Genomic DNA, 24088 nt, shown 5'->3' with positions numbered 1-24088 from the left:
AAGGGATGACCAAAACAGACCCAAAGTACCTCCCTCTACCCACTCCTGTTTGTTTTGGAGGAATCCCCCAGGGAGCCCTGACATGTTCTCTGCTCAAATCCCTGCTTTGGACAGTTGGGCACCAGGGTCTAGTGGTCCTGATGCAAATTTTGCATGTTGGGAAACATTTTTCTGTGTTCCCTAAAGCAGGGAGTGAATCCCACCATCAGGTGGAGGTGTGAATGTCTCCTGGGCTCAGTGACATGTCCATGGCTTCCCAAGGCAGCACAGCCCATTGCTCATCCAGTGCTGTTCACACTTGAATATCTGGGAATTTCCAAAGCTCCTCCATGAAAAGGCCACATGGGACAAGCAAATGAGATGAGGTGCTTAGAAATGAAAGGCCACGTGGAATCCCTCTAAGGCTGCATTAAATGCCAGGCTTTGGACCTTTAGAGGATGTGGGTCTTGTCAGGCAAACAAATGATGCAATTACAGGTTGGGCTGACAAAGGTAACTGCATAAACTGCAGAGACATAATGGGCTTAGTCCACAGGAGACATTTCAGTTAATAATGCATAATGTGCCAATGAAATGTTCATTTGGGGAATGCAGTGAGTGGGTGGGGGTGGCTACTCCCCAGGGATCAGGAGGAAGCACTCAGCCAGGGACCATGGTCCTGCTGTGCTCTCACAGGGGAAGGGGATCTGACCAGTGCTGGCAACACATCTGTCTGGTGGAACTGGAAAAAGGTGTTCAGAGCACAGCAGTGACCTGGGAACAGCTTTTTTCCTGATGGGGATTCCTGAGTGCTGGGCCCTGCTCCCAGGGCTGCCCCACAGCCCATGGAGTTCAGTCAACAGCCCAACTGCAGAGCTGAGAGCTGCTCATCCCTCAGTCATGGGGATAGTGGAGCCATTGCCTTTGCTTCTGCTCCTCATCTTTGGAGATAAGTCATCTCGGGGCAATTTCCAGGGACAACCCCATCCCCCTCTGGGCTGGGTGTGCTTCACTCAGAGTCCTCTGCTGTAGTCCAAGGGATGAACTAACTCCTCAGGGAAGGTGCTTCCAAGGGTAACTGTAGAACCAATCCTGGCTCTGCTCTGAGGTCACAGAGAAGCCAGCAGGGCCTGGTATTCAGCCAGCCCAGGGGTTTGCTTTGCCTGCCCACAGGTCTTTGATCCTCTCTTTGTTTGTACCATCCAGGCCACCTCCCTCCCCTGTGGCTCTCAGGAGTCATTTGTCCCCAGCTGGTTTGGTTCAGGGACATCTGGGCTCAGTCAGTGACAGCATCTGGTGCTGACCCAGGCCAGGTTGGTGGGACAGGATAAGCAGGGACCTGGGCATTTGGCTGAGGACTCCTGGAGCCAAGTGTCAGGCTCCTGCACAGAGAGTGGGGACAGGAACGAGCAGCAAATTAATGAGACATTTGGTTGCCAGCTGGGATAGACTCGACTCCAGATGACCTCTGCATCTGGGAGCAGTGCCAGGCAGGAAAATGGGACAATTGGGATGAACTGATGCAGATAACAATAAAAAAACCTCTATTAACACTGACAAAGGAGGAGAGTGAAGAAGTGCTTTGTCAGGAGCCACCTCTTCCCCTCAGCCTCCTTGTGCACAGTGAATTGTCTGGTTTGATGTTAAGTCTGTGCCTAAAGAATGGGCTGAGATTGATGTGAGACACACCAAGAGAGCTTCCTCCTCACCCTGGCCAACACTCATCACCCACCTTTGCTTATGATGAGCTGATCACAGTATGACAAATAGGGAGGGTTCCTCCAAACATTCCTTGAGGCCCCATCTCAAATCTGTGCTAAACCCTTGCAGTTCTCCATGCTGTTATACACAAGATGCATGCATAATAAATATTTATAATTGTTTTAATAATGTATGACTTCTAAGACATCATGGCAGCCAAAAGGGTTGTACTGGGAAATCAAGACGCATCCAATTCTTTGCTGGTAGCAGAGAACAGAGACAGTGCATTGCCCACACCCATCTTCAGACAAGCCAGCCAGAAATGCTTTTAGTCTTGCAAGAAAGTTGCTTTATTGGTTAAACCTGTAGCAGAAGAACGTGGATTTCAGAGAGGTGGGTCAGCAAGATGTGAAGAAAAGGGTAGTCCACAGAGAGACCTTGCAGAGACCCATCTGTACTGGAAGGAAGCAGAGTGTGTGTTGGCTGACAGACCCAGAGGAAGGTCCTGCTCAGCAGGAGAGCCTCTAGAGGTGCAGAGCTGCCAGGAAGGGGGTGAAGACCATGTGCAAAGCCCTAAGGAGGATTTTTGGTGTTTCCCCAGGTCATTGCTGCACAAACACTTGGTTATCCAATTCTTTTTGATTCCACAGAAGATTAACTCAGCTTTTTACCTCCACTTGCAAAGAGTGACCAGGACAATGTGTGTTTGCACGAACAGCCTCTTGGCGCAGGTGGGAGGTCAGCTGGAAGTGAAACACAAACATGTCTCTCTGCAAAGCCTGTGGGGGAGCTGAGGCTGCTGGTTCAAAATCATCCTGAGGTCTGGGTGGTGTCACAGGCTGGAGTTTGGGCTGCTCCAGAGAGAATGTGGTGGGTGGAACCACACCAGACCAAGGACACACCTTATCCAAAAGTAATCCTTTAAATAATTGAGAAAGGGAGAGTTCATTAGTTCAGTGGGTGCTTATTCCTCTGTCATCTTTCCTGGTAAAGATCTGCACATTTTCCCCACGCTGAACATGCCTGGCTCCAGCTCCCAGACACTGACCCCATTACCTCTCCCAGTCTATTGAGGAGCCTTTCAGAACTTGGTGTTTTTCCATATTAAGCTGCTCTGTGTTGTGAGCACATTGTCTTTCAAGTGTCTCCTCAATTAGCTAAACAGGTTGAGGTTTTAAATCCTTCACTTCAAAGTGTCCTCTCCTACCCTCAAATCATTTTTATGGCTCTTTTTTGCACTCTCTCACTTTTTATCATCCCTCTAATGCATGTGCTGGTCTCAGCCACTCATCCCCAGGGGCTGGAGTCACCTCCCTGCCCTGGGCCCTCTCTACTCTTGGAACATCTCAGAGCAATGTTGGCTTTGCTGCTGCTGAGTCACATTGAGTCCCTGTGTTCCTCTGACCCCTAAATCCAGGGCAATGTTGGCACTTTTGGGATCAGCTTTGGGCACGGCTGCGTCAGCTGCAAAGCCAGACCTCTACCAGAGCACCAGGGAGCAGAACTGAGACAGAAAAATGTGTATGAGATGGAGATTGATCTTTCCTGTGCTCATCACCTTAAAAACAGTTGCTCTGGGTTTGGTCCAGGGTGCTGTTACCCCTCTGTTTGGCAGAGCAGAGTGTCCAACAGCTCCCCCGAGGCTGGCACTGCCAGTCCTGAGCGTGGGGCAGAGCACTCACCATGCTCACACCTCCTTCCAGTGTCCTGCCATCTGCAGGAGGACACAAACCCCAACAGCCCCAGCACAGTCACAGCCCTGCAATGCCCAGTCATCCCCTGCTCCCAGCAGGGCTCTGCTCACCCCGAGTGGAGCTGTGCTGCAGGGGCAGGAGCCAGAGAGAGGACATGGGACAGGGGGGGCAATCCTGCCCTGCCCTATTTTTTCCAGATTTTTTTTCCCCACCCTCTGGCGGAAGAACCTTTTTCCTGAGATCCAACCTGAGCCTGCCCTGACACAGCTCCAGCCATTCCCTGGCTGCTGTCCCTGGTCCCCCCAGAGCAGAGCTCAGTCTCTGCCCCTCCTCTGCCTCTGCCCAGGAAGGTGGAACTGCACTGAGGTCTCCCCTCAGTCTCCTCTTCTCCAGCTGAACACACCAAGGAGAGCAGAGTGGGAGGGATACAGATTGGGAGAAGGAAAGAAGGTGCCTTTTCCATAGTTTTATCCCACCTTGGTTATCACTGTGCCCTTCAGCAGTCCCAGCTGATCATGCAGCACATCTGCCCTGCTGCTTTCCTGCAGGATTTGTGCACACACACATGGACATGCCACTGACTCTTCCCAAACCTGCTCAAGCAGGGCTCTTAGTAGGTTTGCTTGGTAGGGATCAAGGAAAACCAAATGCTCTAAAGACACATTCAACTAAAGTGAAGGCACTGGATCTACACTCTCTCTGTACTGCCAGGTGAGGGGATGTGCTGGGAAGTCATGTTCTCAAACAACTCCTCCAAACACGTGGGTGCTGAGCTCCCCATGACCACAGACCTGGAGAGCTTTCAGTTCCTTTGGGGGAACAGCTCAACTCCCTGTGTGCTGCCCTGAGGTGGGAGTTACCAGTCTGCTCAGCTGTGGTGCTGTTGTAGAGCTGCACTCTGTGTGCCCTTGAGGTGACACCACATCTCCTGGGCCGTCCTCAGCACTGCGTCCCACCTCCCCACACACACCAACTTGGAGGAGGTTGTGTCCTGCAACCTGTCGGTGATGTCCCTCCAGGGCTTTCCACACAGAATCCCAGAATTATTAAGATTGGAAAAGCCCTCACAGCCCATCAAGTCCCCCCTGTGCCCAGTGCCCACCTTGTCCCCCAGCCCAGAGCACTGAGTGCCACAGCCAGGCCTTCCTGGGACACCTCCAGGGATGGGGACTCCCAACCTCCCTGGGCAGCCCCTGTCAATGTTTGATCACCCTTTCCAGGAAGAAATTCCTCCTGATGTCCCACCTGAACCTCCCCTGAGGCCCGTTTCCTCTTGTCCTGTCACTGGTTGCCCAGGATGAGAAAATTCATTTTCTGAAGAGCTTCAGAACAGCTGGGCTTTGGAGTGCTCCTGGAAATCTGAGTCACAGCCCGGGACAGATCAACCAGAATAAAAAACCTGTTTCCTCCACTGCAGTTGGGGAAAAACTGCTGTACCTGAGCCAGCTGTGCCCAGGTCTGGGCTTAGGAAGGTGCTCATCACAGCCTGAGCTTCCACAGGGTGTTAGGACCGTACCCACAACCATCACCATTCTGTGCCAAAATCCTTCATCCTTTGTTTAGGGCTTCTCTGTTCAACACAGCCCTTCTGTGAGGGTAATGCCTACCCTGAGATCCCATTATCTGGACCACATGTGTGGCTGATGGGAAGATGTGTCCATCATGTCCTGGAGAGCAGGGCAGGGTCAGGTGGGTCAGGCTGGGGACACTGTGGAAGTGGTGGCTGTGTGTTGTGACCATGTAGTGTTTTGTTAACTACAACCCAAGAAGGTGGTTTGGACTTTTGGGACAATGAGCAATTGTCTGGTGTTACATTGAGAAACTTTGAATTCCAACCCAGAAAGCCTCTGAATTGCAGTGCTCCAGAGCCCAGACAGTGACTAATGGGCTCTTCAACAGGTGCTAATTTGAATTTACCTTGGGAAAAATGCGTGAAGTGGAAGGCAATTAATCAGATAATCCAACATTTGACTAAATCCCTTCCTTGAACTCTTTGATCCGTCCAATTACCAGCTACCAGTCTACCTTGGAAAAATACCTACAAACCTAACAGGGACAGGTGAAAATCAGGAATTAGCACCCCCAGTGCTCACAGCTGGGCCAATAAGGGGGGCAGCAGGTCTGTCACACCCTGACCCGGCTGGGGGAGGAGGAGGGAGGTCACTCAGCATTGCCATGTCCCAGCCAGCTCCAGGGGACACCCAAATCTCCACAGAAATGGTCCTTCAGTGTGAGGATTCCCTACATACACATGCAATGAGTAAATCTGAGTGTACTATATTGTGACTGAATTTATTAGAATCATGGAATCATGGGTTGGTTTGGGTTGAAATAGACCTTAAAGGTGATCCTGTTCCACTTCCCTGCCATGGGCAGGGACACCTTCCACCAGATCAGGCTGCTCAGAACAGCAACCTGGCCTTGGACACTTCCTGACAAAGTGACAGAGGGGCCCAGGAGCAGGGACATGGATGAAGGCCATTCCCAGCTTATGCTGTCCCAGTAGGAAGGAAAAAGGAGCCATTTACAAAGCTGTGCCTTACAAAGTCAGGGCATCCCTGAGTGCTTACAAATGGTTGGAGTGAATAAGCAGAGGCCCTGCAGTCAGAGCTCTTTGGGGACAGAGCCAGGCCATATGTGGCCAGCACCCTGCAGGGCTCCTGGACAAGCTGTCCAACCAACAAGCTCTGTCTCTAGAGCCAAATTTGCAGCCTGTGCCCCTCTGCCAGCAGACACCTGAAACACTTGTCCCCCTTCCTCTGGTTCAGTTTGCACTACATCATCACTGACAGGCAAATCATAGAACCAGAGAGTGATTTGGGTTGGAAGGGTCCTTAAAGCTCATCCTGTTCCACGCCCTGCCATGGGCAGGGACACCTTCCACAGTCCCGGGTTGCTCCAAGCCGGCCTTGAAATATCTCCGATTGTCTTCCTTGGGTTAGAAGCTGTTCCCTGCTGGTGTGAGAGAAGAGAAGGTGCAGGAGAGGGCTGCTTCAGGGGGCTGGCCTTGAATACCAAGCAGCAAAATCACTCGACTATCAAAGATAATCCTGAAGTCTCTGGTAGGGGTGCTGGGATGGGACTCACTGCTCAGACTGCAGGGACGGGACACTGGGAGAGGCAGGGCTGGGTTTTCAGTGAATCAACACTCTCCCCAAACTGTAGGGGAGGTTTAGGTTGGATCTCAGCCAAAGGTTCTTCCCCCAGAGGCTGCTTGGGCACTGCCCAGGCTCCCCAGGGCAGTGGGCACAGCCCCAAGGCTGCCAGAGCTCCAGAAGGGTTTGGCTGATCCTCTGGGGCACAGGGGGTGACTCTTGGGGATGGGCCTGTGAAGGGCCAGGAGTTGGACTGGATGATCCTTGTGGGTCCCTTCCAGCTCAGCATGTTCTGGGATTCTGGGATTCAGTGTCCAGCCTCTGCTTTGCAATGGCTGCAGCACCACCGTGCCCTGAGAGCAGAGATAGGAAACTGCCAGTCCCACAAGCAGTTGAACTCAACTAGATCCTAAGATATTTTGGTTCCTCTCCCTCTTCATCCAAAGCACAAATGTGTTCTTTTCCTACCAGCAAACTTGCACACAAAGGTGGCACCAAGTGGTTTGTACTCTGTGGAAACCAGTCCAGCCTGGAGGGACAGAGGGAGCTTAGTGGGTGACCTCTCTGCAGTAAACTGATGTAAATAGCCTGAGGGACCTGAGTTAGTGGAGGAGATTAAACCAAAACCCAAGCCAGATTCCCCTGGTGGTAAAGCTTTTCCAGCATGGTTGGCTGATTCTCTATATTTTTAAAGCCAGCTCTGCATGTCCCCAGGCCAAGCTTTCTAAAACATGGGCAGATCGAAGAGACCACCTCATCCTCATCCCCATCCACCATTCCCAGGCAGTCCTCATTTACCACTCACTCCTTGGAGACTCCAGTAAAAACAGCTCTTGAAGCCCATAGAAGGGATGTTTCTGTGCAAACACAGCCACTGAGAAAGGCTGGCAAATGCCTCTTTATTTCCCTCTCAGCAGGCAGCTCAATTTGTCTCTAATGAGCATGAACACACTCTCCTGCCATCACTCACTGCAATTACTCTGGACTCACTGGCTGCACGCAGAGAGCTGGGATATCCAGGGAACAGCTGGGATATCCAGGGAGCAGCCTGTGCCACAGCAGAGCCTCAGTGGCTGATGGACACTGTGACCAGGCCATGCTGCATAAAGGGGTCAGTCAATGGCTGAATGTGACACAGCAACCAGGACATGGTGTGGGGACATTGAATATTGGGGCAGTTTGGGGCACCACAATATAAAGAAGATCTGGAGCCATTAGAGAGTGTCCAAAGAGGGAAGGAGGATGGGGAGGGGCCTTGATTTGAAGGCGTGTGAGGACACTGAGGGAACTTGGTGTGTTCAGCTGGAGAAGAGGAGACTGAGGGGAGACCTCACTGCAGTTCCACCTTCCTGGGCAGAGGCAGAGGAGGGGCAGGGACTGAGCTCTGCTCTGAGGGGACCAGGGACAGCAGCCAGGGAATGGCTGGAGCTGTGTCAGGGCAGGCTCAGGTTGGATCCCAGCAAAAGGTTCTTCCCCCAGAGGCTGGTTGGGCACTGCCCAGGCTCCCCAGGGCAGTGGGCACAGCCCCAAGGCTGCCAGAGCTCCAGGAGGGTTTGGCTGATCCTCTGGGGCACAGGGGGTGACTCTTGGGGATGGGCCTGTGCAGGGCCGAGGGTTGGTTCAATGATCCTTGTGGGTCCCTTCCAGCTCAGCACATTCTGGGATTCTGGGATTCTCTGATTCTGTGACTTCGAGTTTCTCTCCTCAGGGGAATGAGTTCCCCTTCAACCTGAAGCACCAGTGGCAGGATTTGGCTGCTGCAGCTGCACTGATGGGTGAGCACAGGTTGCCACAGGGTGGAGAGACAAGCTGGGGCCCTGAACTGGCAACTGTTTCCTTCATGGAGCTTACACAGATGGGCAGTAGGTTTTGGGGTGCAGCTCAGTCCCATGTGTTCTGTGACGGAAGAAATCACTGGCCCTGGACGCTGGTGGACAGGTATCTGTCCCTCTTTGCTTAAGATTTCCACAGGCTTTCGGACAATCCCTGCAGGGACACTGCCTAGAGGCTCCTGGAGAATTGATAAGGAGTGTTTGAGGAGCTTTTGCTGGGTATTCTGCAAATCCAGGACAGCATCCAATCACTGACCCCACGGACAGAGCCTTGGGATGAGTGTGGGCTGAGCTGGGCAGGCTTTTGGCCACTCACACATTGGGATCTTCAGATGGTCTTAAAGTCAGTTCCACTCAAGTAAAAATAATATTTGTTGGTCTAAACCCTTCTCAAAATATAAAAATAAACACTTGTAAATAAGAAAACAGTTGGAGTTCTCACCCAGCCTGCTCTAATCCCATCTCACAAATAAGGGATATAAAGTTTCATGCATCCTTTTCACAGGCCAGGCAAGGGGCTACACTGACAATCCCTGTTCTCTGTCGTCCTGCTGCTTGAACTATTTTCTCTGCCTCTCTCTACACACCAAAAAAGGCACAGTTATACCTTGGTGATAACTGCATTTCTCTTTTCCTGAAGTGCTTGGTTTTACTGAATAGAGGAATGAACTACAGGAGTGAATTTGCCTCCAGCCCTGACCTGAGCACAACACAACAGGCTAACCCAGCCCTCCTGCCTCAGATCCTGCCTGTTTGAGAACTGCATCAGGGATCCAAAGAATCCTAAGTTAATATTTATAATGGGCTTCAAAGGAGGTGTAGCAGAGCAGCCCCATATCAAAGGTGGCTTGTTTTACAAGAAGGCTCCTTGCAGAAGATCCTATAGTTGAGGCCACAGTAATTGGAACAGAGTAATAATTTCTTGGTAGGATGGTGACTGAGTGAACAGTGTGGGGCTTTTGTTACTAATTAGATTCTGGTCTATAGAGTGATATCCCTCAGTTTGTCTCTGTGCTTGTTTTGCCTGTGTTGTGCTCTGGTGTTGCAATGGCAGGCAGGATTTGGGTGATGTGTGACAGCATGTCCTACATGGAGAGTCTCTCTTCCACATGGTTATACCTGAACTTTACTTAGGGTGACATTTTTCAGGAAAGATTCTCCATCAAACTGAAAAACCGGGAGCTGACATGAGAAAAATAGGGGAGAATTAGGAGTGAGGATGGGATTGTATTTAAGGAGGATTTATTAAAAAGAATGAAACTGAAGTGATTCCCTGGGATTACACAAAGCTCCAAAACATTTAGGGAATACCAAAAAGAATCACAGAATCGCACAAGATGCTGAGTTGGAAGGGACCCACAAGGATTATCCAGTCCAACTCCTAGCCCTGCACACAAGAGTCACCCCCTGCGCCCCAGAGGATCAGCCAAACTCTCCTGGAGCTCTGGTAGCTTTGGTGCTGTGCCCACTGCCCTGGGGAGCCTGTTGCAGCAGTCTGAGGATCCATTCCATGAGTGCAGATCCCATTTGCTGTGGCCCCATCTCCTCACTGCACAAAGAGACCTTCCCTGGGCTGGAGGGACACTGTTGGCTGTAGAGCCCTACCTCAAATCCAGGAGCAGTTTTGGCCATGGGAAAGGGAAGAGCTGCTGGCTGGTGTTGGATCATGGGCACGATGCTGCCTGGGAGCTCAGCTCTGCGCTCAGACTTGCTGATCCTGGGCCTCATTTCCTGGTAAGGTGGCACCTGATTTGCAGGAATACTCCAAATCCAGATCTGCAGCTGAGGCTTTTCCTTTAAGCCCAAAGGTGCTGTATGATGGCAAATCTTATAAAAATCTGTTCCTTTTGTAAACCTAGCCCTCACTCTTGCCTTCTGAGGCCACAGTTCTATGTCTGAACAATGAGGATCACATCAGCCCTTCATCTGAGTGTCTGGAGATAAACTTGGCTCCCCAGAGCCTCATCTGTACTGGTGATGAATGCCATGGAAAAGGCTTATGGAAATGAGTCAACCCTGAAATGTGGATGGTTGAAAAGGCATCCTCTCTCAGGGCCAGGGCTGGGAATTTGTCTCTCATCTGCTGTGAATGCCAGGCTGGTCAGTAAGAAGGCCAATAATGGATGGTGTTGCTCCATCAGAGAGCACTGAGTCTGTTCAGGACAGACAGTGACACGGGACCTGCAGAAGATAGAGGGGAACAAAGGGTTTATTTCCCAGGACTTCAGAGACAGAAAATCAGCCCAGAGACCTCTACCCAGAAGGCACAAGCCTCCACTATTTTAGATAAAGATGGTCACCATCATCATTATTAGGTTACAAGATGTGCCTCTGCCCCATGGACACAACAGGGCACCCAGAGGGTGAGAGGAACAGTTCAGGCACCAGGATCACAAGGGATTGTAGCCAATAGTGGTGCTGGTGGCAGTGGCTGGACATGAGCCCAGGTGAGCCCAGGGGGGCAAGAGGCCAATGGCCCCTGGGCTGTGCCAGCCCTGGTGTGTCACAGCCCCAGGGCAGGGACTGTCCCTGTGCTGGCACTGCTGGGGCACCTCCAGTGCTGGGGCAGCTCTGGGCCCCTAAGACAAGAGAGACATTGAGGGGCTGGAGCGTGTGCAGGGAAGGGAACGGAGCTGGGAAGGGGCTGGAGCAGCAGGAGCAGCTGAGGGAGCTGGGGGGGCTCAACCTGGAGCAAAGGAGGCTCAGGGGGGACCTTCTGGCTCTGCAACTCCCTGACAGGAGGGGGGAGCTGGGGGGGGAAGGGGGGGTCTGCTCCCAGGGAAGAAGGGACAGGATGAAAGGAAATGGCCTCAATTTGCATTAGCCAAGGTTTACGTTGGATATTAGGAAAAAAATTCTTTACATAAAGGCTTATCAAGCCCTGGCACAGCTGCCCAGTGCAGGACTAGAGTCCCCATCCCTGGAGGGAGTTAAAAACAGTGTGGATGTGGCACCTGGGGACATGGGTCAGTGGTGGCCTTGGCAGTGCTGGGGGAACGGTTGGACTTGATGATCTCAGGGGCTTTTTCCAACCTGAACAATTCTATAATTCTGTGATTGTGTCTTGTATGGGAGACACTCAGCTTCCCTGGTGGAAGGTTTGTCAGTGCCCAGCTGCCAGCCTTGTGTGCTGTGAGAGTGTGTGAGTCCCACAGTGACATCCTCCTGCTGCCCCAGAAAGCTTTGTGCACCAGAGTAGTCCCCTTCTTGTTAAAGACCAGTCATGAGGCAGAAAAAACTGAATGCTGGATTTAATTAGTCCAAGAAGACCACGTGACTGAGCCTGTGATCCAGGTATGCTCAGTGCACAGGACCAGGGGCCAGCACAGGAGCAGCAGGTTGGTTGGTAGGGTCAAAGAGACTTTAAAGTGTTTTTAGGTGCTTGTGTGGTGAGACACAATCCTCAGTGTCCTGAAAACGTGCCCCAGTTCTTCTTCTGCCATTTCCCACTGTGGCTTAGAATAGAAACCTGTGTGTGATATTTGGGTGTCCTTGGAGGACTCTCCAAATGAAGCAGTGCTGGGTGTCACCTCCTGGCAGAACAGCCTGCACACCCCCTCCTACCTGCCCAGCAGGGCCAGGGCTGCCAATCCCAGAGGTGTGGCTGAGCCAAGGGCTCCCCTGGGCTACATCACTGCTTGTGGTTGCAGGAGCAGTGGTGACCAAAGGGGGCCACACAACTGTTCTCACAACTCATATCCCAGCTCACAGCAGGGGGGTGAAGTCATGGGTGAGAGGCAACTCAAGGCCCAGTGTGTCCAGGGCAGCTGGAGCAGAAGAATACTCCTTGCTGGGGAATCCTCTGGGATCTGGGTGACTGGGTGATTCATCCATCCAGCTGGAGAGAAAGTGCAGGCCTGGGAGACTGCTGGGGGAAGCTTGAACAGTGCAATGTCATTCACCCTTTAAATATGTCAGAATTAGGTGCCTCAACTGAGAAAAAATATCCCTCTCTGGGTCTCCCCAGAGGGCAATTGGTCTTAGACACCTGGCACAGCTGCACCAAGATATTGAACTGTCGGCTCTGGAAGCAGGGACAGAGGAATCCCAGCCTGAAAGGGCTCAGACAGGTCCTGAGCTTTGCTACAGCCAAGCAGAATTTTGATCACTGCAGGCACTGCCATACAACCCTCCAGAATCACTGGACTGGGCCAGCTCCCAAGGAGCTCTTAGGCAGCAGTGAGACACTAAATCATCTGAAAAACACTAAGGCAGCCCTGAGTTGACTTCTGACCTGATGTAGTCTTGTGTCAAGCAGGAAGAGGCAACAAGATGAGCAGCAAAACCTTTCTGGCTGGTTTTGGGTGATGAAATGGGCACATGCTGCAGGTGACCTGTGAGATCTGTCCTCTCCCCTCCCCTGGATGCCCCTGTGCCACAGCACCCTGGGAGTTCCTGCAAAGCTGGAGTTCACTGTGCTCTTGGCAGAGGCTGAGCTTTGTGGGCAACCCAAAGTTCAAACTGGAATAAATAAAAAGTACTTCCCAAAGCAGAGGCAAAAAAGAAGAGCTGTTACCTGGCATTTCAACAAGGAGGGAAATGGGGAAGTGCATCTTATTCCCAGTCTGCTCCTGACTCACTCTGTGAGTGGGGTGAGTCACTTCCAAAGGTCTCTCCTTCCAAAGTCCTCCCTGCTCTGCTGGGAATGGTGATGCTCCTGGAAGCTCTTCCAAGCTCCATTCATTATCAAATGCCTTTAAGTGTGTTACAGCCTGGGAGGAAATGCCTTGTGGACACAGATCTCTGCTCTGTGGGCAGAAAACACTCCCAGGTTTGAAGGGAACTTCAACCCACAGAAGGACTCACTGAGTTGTAGGTTTTGACTGTGAAAATAGCTGAGAGAAAGGTGGTTTCCTGTTTAGAGAATTACTGTGGCAATAAGATATTGGCAATAATATTGGCAGCCATCCAGCATTTATTGCAGTGGGAAACAACCCCCATTTCTTGTCTCCTTGATATTTGTTCCAGGGGCACTCACCTGGCTTCAGCTCTCAGCAGCTGCTCCTTCTGAGCCTGGATTAAAGAGTTTTTTAACACCCCACACTTTTCACTCCCTAAAAGTGCTTATACCTGGTGACCACGTCACCTCAGAGCCTCTCACTTCGAGCTGAAATGCTGAGGTCTGTAAAAATGTCACTGAAAAACATTTCCCCAACTCGGTTTGGAGTTGGGCTACTTCTCCACCAGGACATCCACAGCCACCCCAGCAGCCCTGCTCCAGGTCCTACAGGTCTGGTAGAATTTGTGGCATTAGAGCACCTTCTGTTCAAAGACCGCAGCCCACCCTTGACTCAGAATTTCCCTCTTTTATTGCTTTTTACATCCCAAACCCCCTGTGTTCTGAAACTTTTAGCAGTGAGAATTTCATCCTTATTTCTGGATCACTGAGCTCAGTGTTCTAAAGTGCATGGCCTTGTCCTAAGTTCTGCCAAATATCACTTGCAGTGGCTCTTCAGAGGGTAAAACCCACCCTGAGCCCTGCCAGTTCCCCTCTGCTGCAGCCCTTCAACACCAGCTCTCTCAAGGACGTGCAGTGACACAAATCCCCCTCAGATTATCCAGTAGCACATGATCTAGCGCTGTAGAAAAGGCAAAACACATTGCACATACCCATCATCCTGCAGCCCAAATTGTAAGAACGTTAGAGAATTGATTTGGGGTTGTTTGACAACATCTGCTTTTTTTAAACCCCTGCTGACAGGTGTTAATTATCCTGTAGTCCTCTAATTCTTCACCATTTTCCAACATCTTTCCGAGGCAGCTGGGAGCAGTGCTAATCCTTGGGTTTAGGAAACATTCCTATGTGTTTTGCTGAAGCCCAGGAAGAGTGGGAGAGCTGCTGGAAGATGTGATTGATGGAGTTTTGACTTTGTCATTGACTTCAACAGCATCCTTGGGGCCTCCCATCAGTTTTACTGGATTTGGCCTTTCCAGGAGCTAACACAATCCTCTCTATTTTCACATGTGAGGATCCTGAGCCTTCCCAGCAGGAGGAATTGCTGCTTTTCTAATGGAATGTTTTGGCCCTGTGCAGCTCTGGCTCTGTGCCAACACTGGTGTGACCAGGTGACACGAGGACCCTGCTGTGGGAGGTGACACCAGGACTCTACTCTGGGACCTGTGGCCGAGCTGTGTCCACCAAGGAGAAGTGGCTGACAAAATCCATCCTCAGTGTTCCTCAGGTGACCCCACACCCACACCACCATTCCCATCCTTCAGTCCTTCCACAGCTCTTCCCATCCTTCAGTCCTTCCACAGCTCTTTCTTCTGCAGAGCCCCTGCCCAGGGCTGGCCTTGCCCTTTCCGTGCTCTGTTCCCCCAGTCAGGGGATCCACTGGGACCTGCTCAGCCTGCCCTGGTCCCCCCAGGGTGAGGTGGGATCTTCCCCAGGCAGTGTGGGGATGAGCTGGGCCTGGCTCCAGCTCAGCCTGGGAAATCCCAGCTGCACCAACCAGGGACAGGCACTGGGGGTGACACACTGTGCTGGGGTGGGCCAGGGGCTCGTCCTCTTCTGTGACATCCACCAAAGTGTCCCTCCAGTCGTGCAAGGGAGTCATACCCTGCCTGGAGGGACTTCCTCAGGGGGCCAGGGTGCCCAGGCCACCTGAGCCACCTTGGGCCACCAGCAGAGAATCTGCAGAGCTCACTTAGTGGGCCAGTGGGGAAGGCTTGAGTGAAGGCTGGTCACCAAAGTGTGAGCTTTGCACTTAAGTACTGAAATCAATTATTACAGGGATTAGAAACAGTGGGATTCACTGTCTTTTGAGATAAGAATTGGTCCCAGCCTCACCTCAGCCATCACTGACTCTCAACACCACAAATTCTGCTGTTCTCTTCAATGCCTTTTATGGGAAGTGGAGAAATCAGCTAATTCCCCATTGCTCCATCCCCATTTATTAGTGCCACAAAGAATTGAGTAATTATGAATAGAACTGCCAGGCAAAATGAAACTTCTCCCTTAAAAACGCATTTTAATTAACTCTGCTGGGTTCATGTGTTTCTCAGGCAGTGCTGGTTGTGTCTCACTGACTGAGCTCTGCTCACACAGACACAGGAGACCACAAGCTTGGCCAAAGGGCTAGAGAAAGGCCTTGTCTTCCCACTGGACCTCCTCTGGAAGATGACTGGGGAGTATTCCTCCTCAAAGCTTCTTTAGACCCCTAAAGCTAAGCAGCAAAGCAACAGAAAGATAGAGAATAACAGAGTGGGTTGGGTTGGAAGGACCTTAAAGCTCATCCACTCCACCCCTGCCATGGGCAGGGACACCTTCCACTAGCCCAGGTTGTTCCAAGCCCCGTCCAACCTGGCCTTGAACACTTCCAGGGATGGGGCAGCCACAGCTTCTCTGGGCAACTTGTGCCAGGGCCTCCCCACCCTCACAGGGGAGAATTTCTTCCCAATATCCCATCTGACCCTGCCCTCTGTGAGTCTGAAGCCATTCCTCTTGTCCTGTCCCTCCAGGCCCTTGTAAATAGTCTCTCCCCATCTTTCTTGTCATCTCCCTTCAGGAAGTCTTTTCTTTTCTGGTCTAAACAATCCCATTATCCCTGAGCAAAGAGCAGATCTTAGGGCTTGGTAGGTGAGTGGTGGAGAAGTGAGAACCTCTGCACCACACCAAGGCAGTAGTGGAAAGGACCTGTGGTGTGTCAGCCCTGGAATGACATGGCAGCAGAATTCCTCTGAACCTCAGTGCCAGAGCTGCCAGGTGGCAGAGAAGGGACAGGGGCAGAGATGTGGCACAGCTGGGTAAGAAGAGCTTCTCCCAAAGCCCTGCAGTGCAAGGACGGGCTGTGAGGGAAGCAGTGCCCTCCCTGCACCCCAGAGCTGTGTTGGGAAAGGGCACTGATGCCTCAGCAGTTTTAGCTCCAGCAACCCTTCCCAATTCCCAACTCTCCCATTTTTCCATGTAAGCAAATCCTCACGATGCCAAAGGCAAATGAATGTGAAAAGGGAAATATGAAATTTTAGTCTTCCTTCACAAAAGGCAAGAGAAAATCCCCACCACGTTTCCCAGCCAGCCAGAATAGGAAGGAATCCCAAATTCAGAGCTGGGAGAAATGAAAATACAGTTTGACCCTCTGGTAGCACAGGGGTCTGTTCAGTCAGACACAGAAATATCTCCTCAGCACGTTTCACATCTTGGAAGAAAGATGGGGAAACTCCTGTGTGTTCAAGAGCAAAGCAAAGCCCATGTCGAAGCCTCCAGACATTCCAGAAGTCCCAACTTTGCAATTCAAGGCAAAGATGGAGAGAATATCACAGCAAACTCAGAGAAGGGCAACTTTAAAATAAAATCTTTAAGGTTTGCAAGACAGAATTTTACAGCAAATGGTAATGTCTTGTTTCTTCCCTGCTTCTTTTTCTGGTTTGATGATTAAATGCAGTAAATAAATACATAAAAATAATGACTCCTGCAGACCTTGCAGCATTCATTTTAATAGATGCTATTTAACTACACACACAATCACAGATATCTACCTTTCAAACGCTGGTTACAAATATTGGGAAGGCTGCCAAGAAAATGGCTTTTATTTCCCCCCAATAGATATCAAAAAGAAACAACTTCTATGTTGAAATTGCCTTTATTTTTTAATCCATAAATATTTGTTACTGACAAAAGTGGAAAAATCCTTAAGACTCTAAACTTTACTAAACTGATAATATTTTTGTTTACAGTACATACAGAATGTGCTTTTACAGGTAAGTATAACAACAAGAATAATACAGAGAAAAACAGTCAAATACTGCTCATCTTGAAGCTTGTTTAATGGTTAACCAAGAGTCTGTGCAAATTACAGATACAAATGTACTTCCTCTTCAGTACTACTGTATAATAAACATGGAATCCATAAACTGGGCTAAAGCACAAAAATATCCACTTAACCCCTCTTAGGAAATATTGTCCCCCAAAACTTAAAATATTACAGTAAGAAGTGTCTTTCTCAGAGCCAAGAAATTCTTGCTACAAAAATGTCTGAGGGGTTTGCAGGGGGGCACAGGGGGCAGAGGGTCAGGGGGCAGTGGGATGGAGACCTCCCGGACATCGTGTGGCCATGGAGATAGGGGGTGCTGAGGGCACAGAACTCGTTCACATCGACACCACCACTCCCAAAAGGGACCCTGCAGCTTCCCCCTCACCCCTGGGCTGCTGCAGGAGCTTTCCCAGCTGGGTTTTGGTGAGGGTACCCCAAGAGCCGACTCTGGGAACTGGGAACGGTCCCTTCTCCCGTGTGCTGACAGACAGCACAAAGTGGCTGCTCTTTGAGGAGCAGCCCCAGCACAGCCTTATTGCTACAACACTTGGTATGAAAATATTTCAGCCCCTTCCTCGCATATTCCCCTTACTTTTCACTCATTGGAAATATACCCCGACACGAGACCTGTACGTGTGGGATATATTTCAGCAGAGTCCCTCCTTCCACATGAACTCTAAATCTGAAACAAAACCAACACAAGCTACTTCTCCATCACATGAACTGAAGATGACAAATCGATCACAAAGTAGAACACATATTTCAAACACAATTAAAGTTACCCTGTTTCATGATGAGTTTGTTTGCAGTGGTGGAAGAAGGTGAAGACATGTCCCAGCTCCCAGGAACTGTCCACCTCTTACAAAAAGCATGCCAGGCTCTTGCAGATTCCTGGTGGGAATGCTTCTGATGGATATAGGAACAGAAAGATGCATGCAGGAAGCCCAGGTTCATGGGACCAGCTTTGTAGCCAGCCAGGTTCCAGAACAGCAGACAGAAATGAAATCTAGGCCAGGAAAGGAGAGCTTGCTACCAGAAAACTGTCCCTGTTTCTTCCCACCCACTCCCATATCCAAATAACAGATCATCATTTATAAAAGGAACATTAAAACATTGAAAAATATTTCATTTTTCGTTTAAACACGAGTCACTGGCATTAGAAGACTTTTTATGTCAAAATTCTGTTCCATGTGGTGGTCTGTGTGGTTCATTAAAAGTAGTCTGCCACATTTCAAAGAGTGATTCGATGTAGTTTGAAGCTTAGATTGATACAGGGTCAGTCAGAATTACTGATTGCATTTTGCAGTGTGTATGTGTATATATATTTGTGTCCATATACATACACACACATGAGATTGGTGTATAAACCCCAGTGCAAAGCACTGGTTTTTGTTGCTGCTCAGGGAATGCAAATAATGATCAGTTTTTAGGAAATAATATAAACTTTTCTATACCCCGTCTCCTGGTCCCTGCACATGCACTCAGGGAACTGGACACTTCACAGGGGTGTTTCCACCTGTGGGTTGAAGAAAAAGCTCAATTCTTCAGAGTATATTGGATTAATCAAGGCAGATTCTATTTCACTGTACAGAGGAATGTGGCTGCTTCCTGCCTTTCTCCTGAGTGCAGGATGCCGTGGTGACTCAGACACGTGGAGGAGAAAGCAGAGAGGTCCCAGTGCAGGTGGCAGCACCCCTTGGAGCTGTGCCTCCCAGGGCCCCTGGCCAGAAGGAGAGCAATGGGAAATCTGGGATGCAGCATCTGCCCACCCCAGCGCTCCCCTTCTGGGCAGACAGGATTATAACACATCACACACGATGTGTCAGGACAATGACAAACAATAGTCATAAAAACACTTTGCTGCTCTACCGTTTCTGCTGTGAGAGGGTCTCAAAGCCCTTCACACCATGGTCTGAAGCCTCTGTGGAATTGGAAGGTGTTCCCATTATCATCACAGGGAACTGAAGTACTGGGATCAGGCTGTGGGACATGACACCAGGTCCCAGAGCAAGTATTTGTTCAGTGACAAACTCCCAGAGTGAGGAATAAGGAAAAAAAATAACCAAAGAACACCTGCGTGTGCTGGAACATCACTGCCCCATCTCCCAACCCATCCTAGCACACAAAGCAAGCCATGGGAGCACAGGGTGCCCCGCTGGTATCAAGGGCATTGTTCCTTCCCAAGAAAATTTGCTGAAAACTTTCTGTTGTGGTGGCAGAGTCCCTGAAGAGATTTGGCCCAAAAAGGGTGGGACACATCTGCTTAAAGCAGTTGAGTGGATGGAAAAGACAAGGAAATGGGGCTTAATTTTCTTTGGAGGGTTATTGCCCAGATAGGAAAATTGGCAGAGGGCTTGGTGATATTTGCCAGGCAGAATAAGAGAAAACACCGAGGTCAAATGACACAGGCACACCTCAGCATCTGCATGGGCTGCTTGAGGGAAAAATTCCCAAATCTGCATCTGGTCCAGCAACTTCTTAGCTCATAAATGGAACATTTAGACAAGGACTAGAGCTTGAGACAGACAGCTATGGGAATGGAAAGAGAGGAGTGTTCACCTACCCATGGCCTCACACTGCCACCTCTGCTCCTCTGGCTCTGCCACTACAGCTCCCACAGACTCTGGGGTGGCCTCTCCTCTCCCACAGTGTTCATGTCTCCCTGCCCGAAGAGGGGAAATCCTGGCCTTTCTTGGGCCAAGAGTGAACGGAAGAGCCCCAGAACCTCATCGGGGACTGACTCCCCATCAGCCCTCTTAGTGTCTCTTGTCCTCACAAGAGTCACAAACTGGTCTGTGGGAAGGGCAGCACAGGGCAATATTGTCCCAGGGATTGTGTTCTGGGAGGAAATATCCAATGACTGAGCTGAGGAGCTTGGAGGTAGTCAGGGGAGAGTGGTGTGCCTCAGGGGAAGGATCAGGAGAGGAGGTGTGAGACTTTTCTCTCTCATCCCTCCCCATACCATGAACTGCCACTCTGATCCACAGACAGTTCTGGTTGTTGCCCAGAATGATTTTGCCAAATCTGACCCATGGAGACTGTTATTTATTCCTTCCCAGCTCAGTTTCCGTCAAACAAAGCCCCAGCACCTCTCACTGATGGATCCTTCTCAACACGGTCTCCATCTGATGGGGCAGAATAAAGCTCTGGAACTCGTACCAACAGACCCATGTGGCCACCCCACCAAGGCCTGCCTCTAAATCCCACTGGGGTAAGGACATGTACTCCTCCTGCCTACCCTGACAAACCTGGTGCTGCATCAGAAACCTCCACAGGAGACTCATAAACCTCCAGAGGAGACTCAAGCTCTCAATCATTGTTTGCTACAGGACTTGGCATGTGGAGCTGGGAACATCATTAAGGCCGGGAGGTGGGAGGTATTTGAGGGGAGGGACCAGGGCAGAGCTGAGTTCAGTGAGGTTTAATGGAGGAAAAGATTTAATTGGAAATGTAGGACATGAGGAGAAGTGTCCAGGAATGTTCTTACAGCCTGAATCAGTTGTGTCACCCAGAGGAGGGAGCGTGGCTGCCGGTGGGACGGGCAGCATGGACAGCATGTGGTGGGACCCCCAGGGCACACCATGGACAGGGTCCAGCACCAGGAGTTACATCACTGGGTCTGGCTGGGCTTCCAAACCTCTGAGACCCTTTCCCGGTCATAGAAGTGTGTTCTGACGTGAGTTAGTTCTACAGAATTTGATAGGAACACAAATAAAAGGGAAAAAAAATAATAAAGCAAAACCAAACCCAAATCCAACAACAACAAACCAAAACCAAAACAAAAACAAAACCAAAAAAAAACCAAAGCAAAGCCCAATCTGGCTAGAAAGCCAAGGATAAAACCCTCACAAATTCTGGACCCACAAGTCTGTGTTTTAAAGATTTTACAAATATACAGTATCTAATTAGCATTATATCAGATATACAACATGCCCATTAATTATAATTATGCTGGATATATAATTTATATGCATGAAATGTAACTGTCTTCATGGTTAGGATTGGTACTCAGTGGAATTGGAATTTGGAAGGTTTTCTTGGGAGGCCATCACATGGAGAGAAAATCATGGAAAGTTACCGACCTGCTTTTGGGCAGAGATACCCCCAGCCTTGTGCTTCTGCTGAGGGCTGGGGAAAGATTTGCTACATAAGGAGTTCTGGGTTGTAACTGAGAGGAGAAAATATGTTCAGAAACAGGGTACCTGGGCCAGTGGAAAATGCTGTCAGGAAAAGATTCTGGGCAGAGATCCAGGCCCGGGGGCAGGGGTGGAAGCCTGGCCTTGCAGGGTTCTTGGTGCAGTTGGGACCTCCCCAGCACGGCTCAGCAGGGCGAAGCTGAACGAATTCTGGTGCTTTAGGTTCAGCAGTGGCAAGAAGCTGGAGGAAGAGAAACCCTATTCCTCCTTCCTATTTACATGTTGGAGACACCAAGATATTAGAATGATGAGTGGAGGAAAGGGAAACAAGCATTTCAGCATATTTGTGCTTATTGAACACATCAACCCCACTACTTCCTACACTGAGAGAGCAGGCGATTTGTAGGCACTAGTATGTTTGTATCTTATGAGTATATTTAATATATACTAAATGTTTATTTCTCAGCCAGGCTATTCTTGTCCCTAGATCTGCCAGTCCCCAAGGAATGTCTGCCCTTGAACTTGCTCCAAGGGTGACAAGGAACAGATGTGTGGGTGCTGACTGGTGTTGAGCAGCCTGGGGGTGACCTCCCAGCAGCCAGAACTTCCCTCCTTGCTACAGAAAGACCAAACATGAGGACAAGCCCCTTCCTGACAGGATGGGGTGCCGTGTTTCCTCCTCTCTACCTCGGGCTGCATGGGACTGCTTCTACCTGGAGCAATAGAAGAGTCCTAAATTCATGGGAACAATGAGATGATGCAGGTGAGCCCTTGGAAGGAGCCATCGATTACTATGGCTTTCTTTGACAGAAACTGATGCACATCAGGAAAATTTCCTCTATTATCCCTCACTATTGTCTTTTGGCTTGCTTGGGTTCTTCTCATGTCACCGATGGAGGGGTGGCTTTAAAAACAACATGGATGGGACTGTCAGAGAAGTCTTTGCAGACACTGAGTTAGTAGAGGTTACCTTGGCCTATAAGGCCACTGCAGTGTGGGGTGCTGTGGCCACCCCAGTCCTTACAGAGTATGTACAAGGCCCGAGGTCCTATCACACAGTCACCTCAGTCTTGCTGGCCGTGCGATAGTGGTGGTGGTGGCCAGGGATGTAATGCAGTTGCTCCACTGTGTTGTGGCGGCGCGAGGCGAAGGCCTGGCGCTTGGCCGAGGTGGGGGTCATCCCCAGGGTGTTGTACAAGTTATTTGAGGCACTGGGATGGGAGTGCATTTTTGACATCCTGTAGCGATCCAAGACGGGTGTGGACACAAAGACATCCGTGTGGGACAGCGCCCGGGACATGGACTGCTCGGGGTACCCCGAGCGCTCCGGGGACAGCAGCGGGTCCTGGGAGTGCAGGCGCTCGGCCGACAGCAGCTGCTCGTCTGAGAGGATCCGTTCGTAGGACATGCTGAACTCCTCAGGCATGATCCTCTCAGGGGACAGCACCCTGTCCTGGGACATGGCCCGGATGGGGCGGCGGGGCCTGTCCCGGTGGTTGGTCTGTTGGGACATCTTGATGACGTTGATGGGGAGTGTCCCCCGCGCCGCCAGGTCGGGCAGGTGCCTCCTCCTCATGTAGTACTCGTCAGCCTCCTTGTCAGCTGTGGGGAGGGAAAGGGAGCGGTTTAGGAATGTCACAGTGCTGTTCCTCAGGAGGAAAAGGAGCTGTGCACAGCACACAGCCCCGGAGCAGCCTCCTGGGGACACCTCAGGGACCATCAACCACCCACGTCAGGAGCTGCCTGGGGGGAGTCCCTGTGCAAACACGCATCTTCCTGCACCATGAAACAACAGATCCCACATGCCATCGAGTCCAGACTTGGTATGACATGATTTACACAAAAGGTGAGTTATGGAGAAAGTAACAAACGTCACCTTCTCAATACACTTCTAAAGCAAGGACAGGGCAGGTGAGCTGAGCAGGACAGTCCCCCATTTGAGGGAATGCACAGCTCAACTCTGGCCTCAGACATGGATGTTCCCTGGAGTCCATGAGTGACGTCCTCACGTTTTTAATTACCATTTTTGAATATTTGTAAATGTGATCATAAAACAGGTTTGGTGGTCACCGGATGTTCTCACTGAGACACTGAAACACCTGCCTAAGGTTTCGGTTTCCATTTTCTCAGAGACCTTTGTTTGATAGAATTTATCCCATGGAATGTTTCTTGCTCAGTTTGCTGTTTCTGCATCTTAAATGATCTCTTTTGCTCAGAAACTCATCGCCCCCCTCCACACACTCACCCTCCTCTTTTTGGCTTTCAGAGAAACACTAGAGACTTAGAGTGTTGGCTTCTGCAGCTGTACCATGTTAGATCACTTAAATCCTACAGCTGGAATGACCTGATTCAACCAACATTTAATTAAAAGAAGCAATTCCACAACTGTTTCAGATTTATTTTTTTTTAAACAACAGAAACACAAAAACTTCCTGTTTAACCCCTTTGATGTTCATATGCTGTAAACTGGGATTACTTACCTGGAAGGAGGCTTAGCAGTTCTTGGGCTTCAAGCCCAGTGCAGCCTGTAAGGAAACGTCATTAAGGTCAGGAGGTGAGAGGTACCTGAGGGGAGGGAGAACTTCCCTCTGTGCCTGTGGCTGCAGAGATGTAAAGCACAGGACATCAGTCCCTCACCAGAATGGTCTCTGTCACAAGGAGAAGAGCACAACATTGGCCTCTGTCAGGGGTCAGGGGATGGAGAATGTTTAATGTTCAACACTGATCACCTCTATGAGCCTCCTTCCTCATTTCTTTGTCTGAGATGTTTCCTTGGTGTGTCCAGAAGCACCTCCATCCTTTCTGGCTCCAGAAGACCCCAGAGTGAGCCCCACCCCAGACACCTGGCAGGCAGCCCCCTCTCCTTGGAGAAGACAACACAACCCTCACTGGTGTGTA

The 24088-nt window shown here is 50.3% G+C and overlaps 1 protein-coding gene across 1 annotated transcript; it reads right to left on the bottom strand.

Annotated features, from left to right (window-relative positions):
- Positions 1–16867: 16867 nt before the first annotated feature.
- LOC113960163 (protein shisa-6-like) lies at positions 16868–22910 on the bottom strand. The gene has a single exon (XM_027669558.1). It carries the CDS (start codon positions 22908–22910, stop codon positions 22242–22244), a length of 669 nt encoding a protein of 222 aa, XP_027525359.1. The 3' UTR covers positions 16868–22241.
- Between the last annotated feature and the right edge of the window lie 1178 nt (positions 22911–24088).

The sequence above is a fragment of the Corapipo altera genome, unplaced genomic scaffold, assembly GCF_003945725.1.
Source record: "Corapipo altera isolate COAL_440 unplaced genomic scaffold, ASM394572v1 322, whole genome shotgun sequence".
NCBI lineage: Eukaryota > Metazoa > Chordata > Aves > Passeriformes > Pipridae > Corapipo > Corapipo altera.
Note: the sequence above shows the minus strand (reverse complement) of the source record. Positions and strands in the feature narration are given on the sequence as shown.

Coding starts and splice junctions, on each gene's coding strand:
- LOC113960163 (XM_027669558.1), bottom strand. CDS start 22,910: ATGGTCCCTGAGGTGTCCCCAGGAGGCTGCTCCGGGGCTGTGTGCTGT.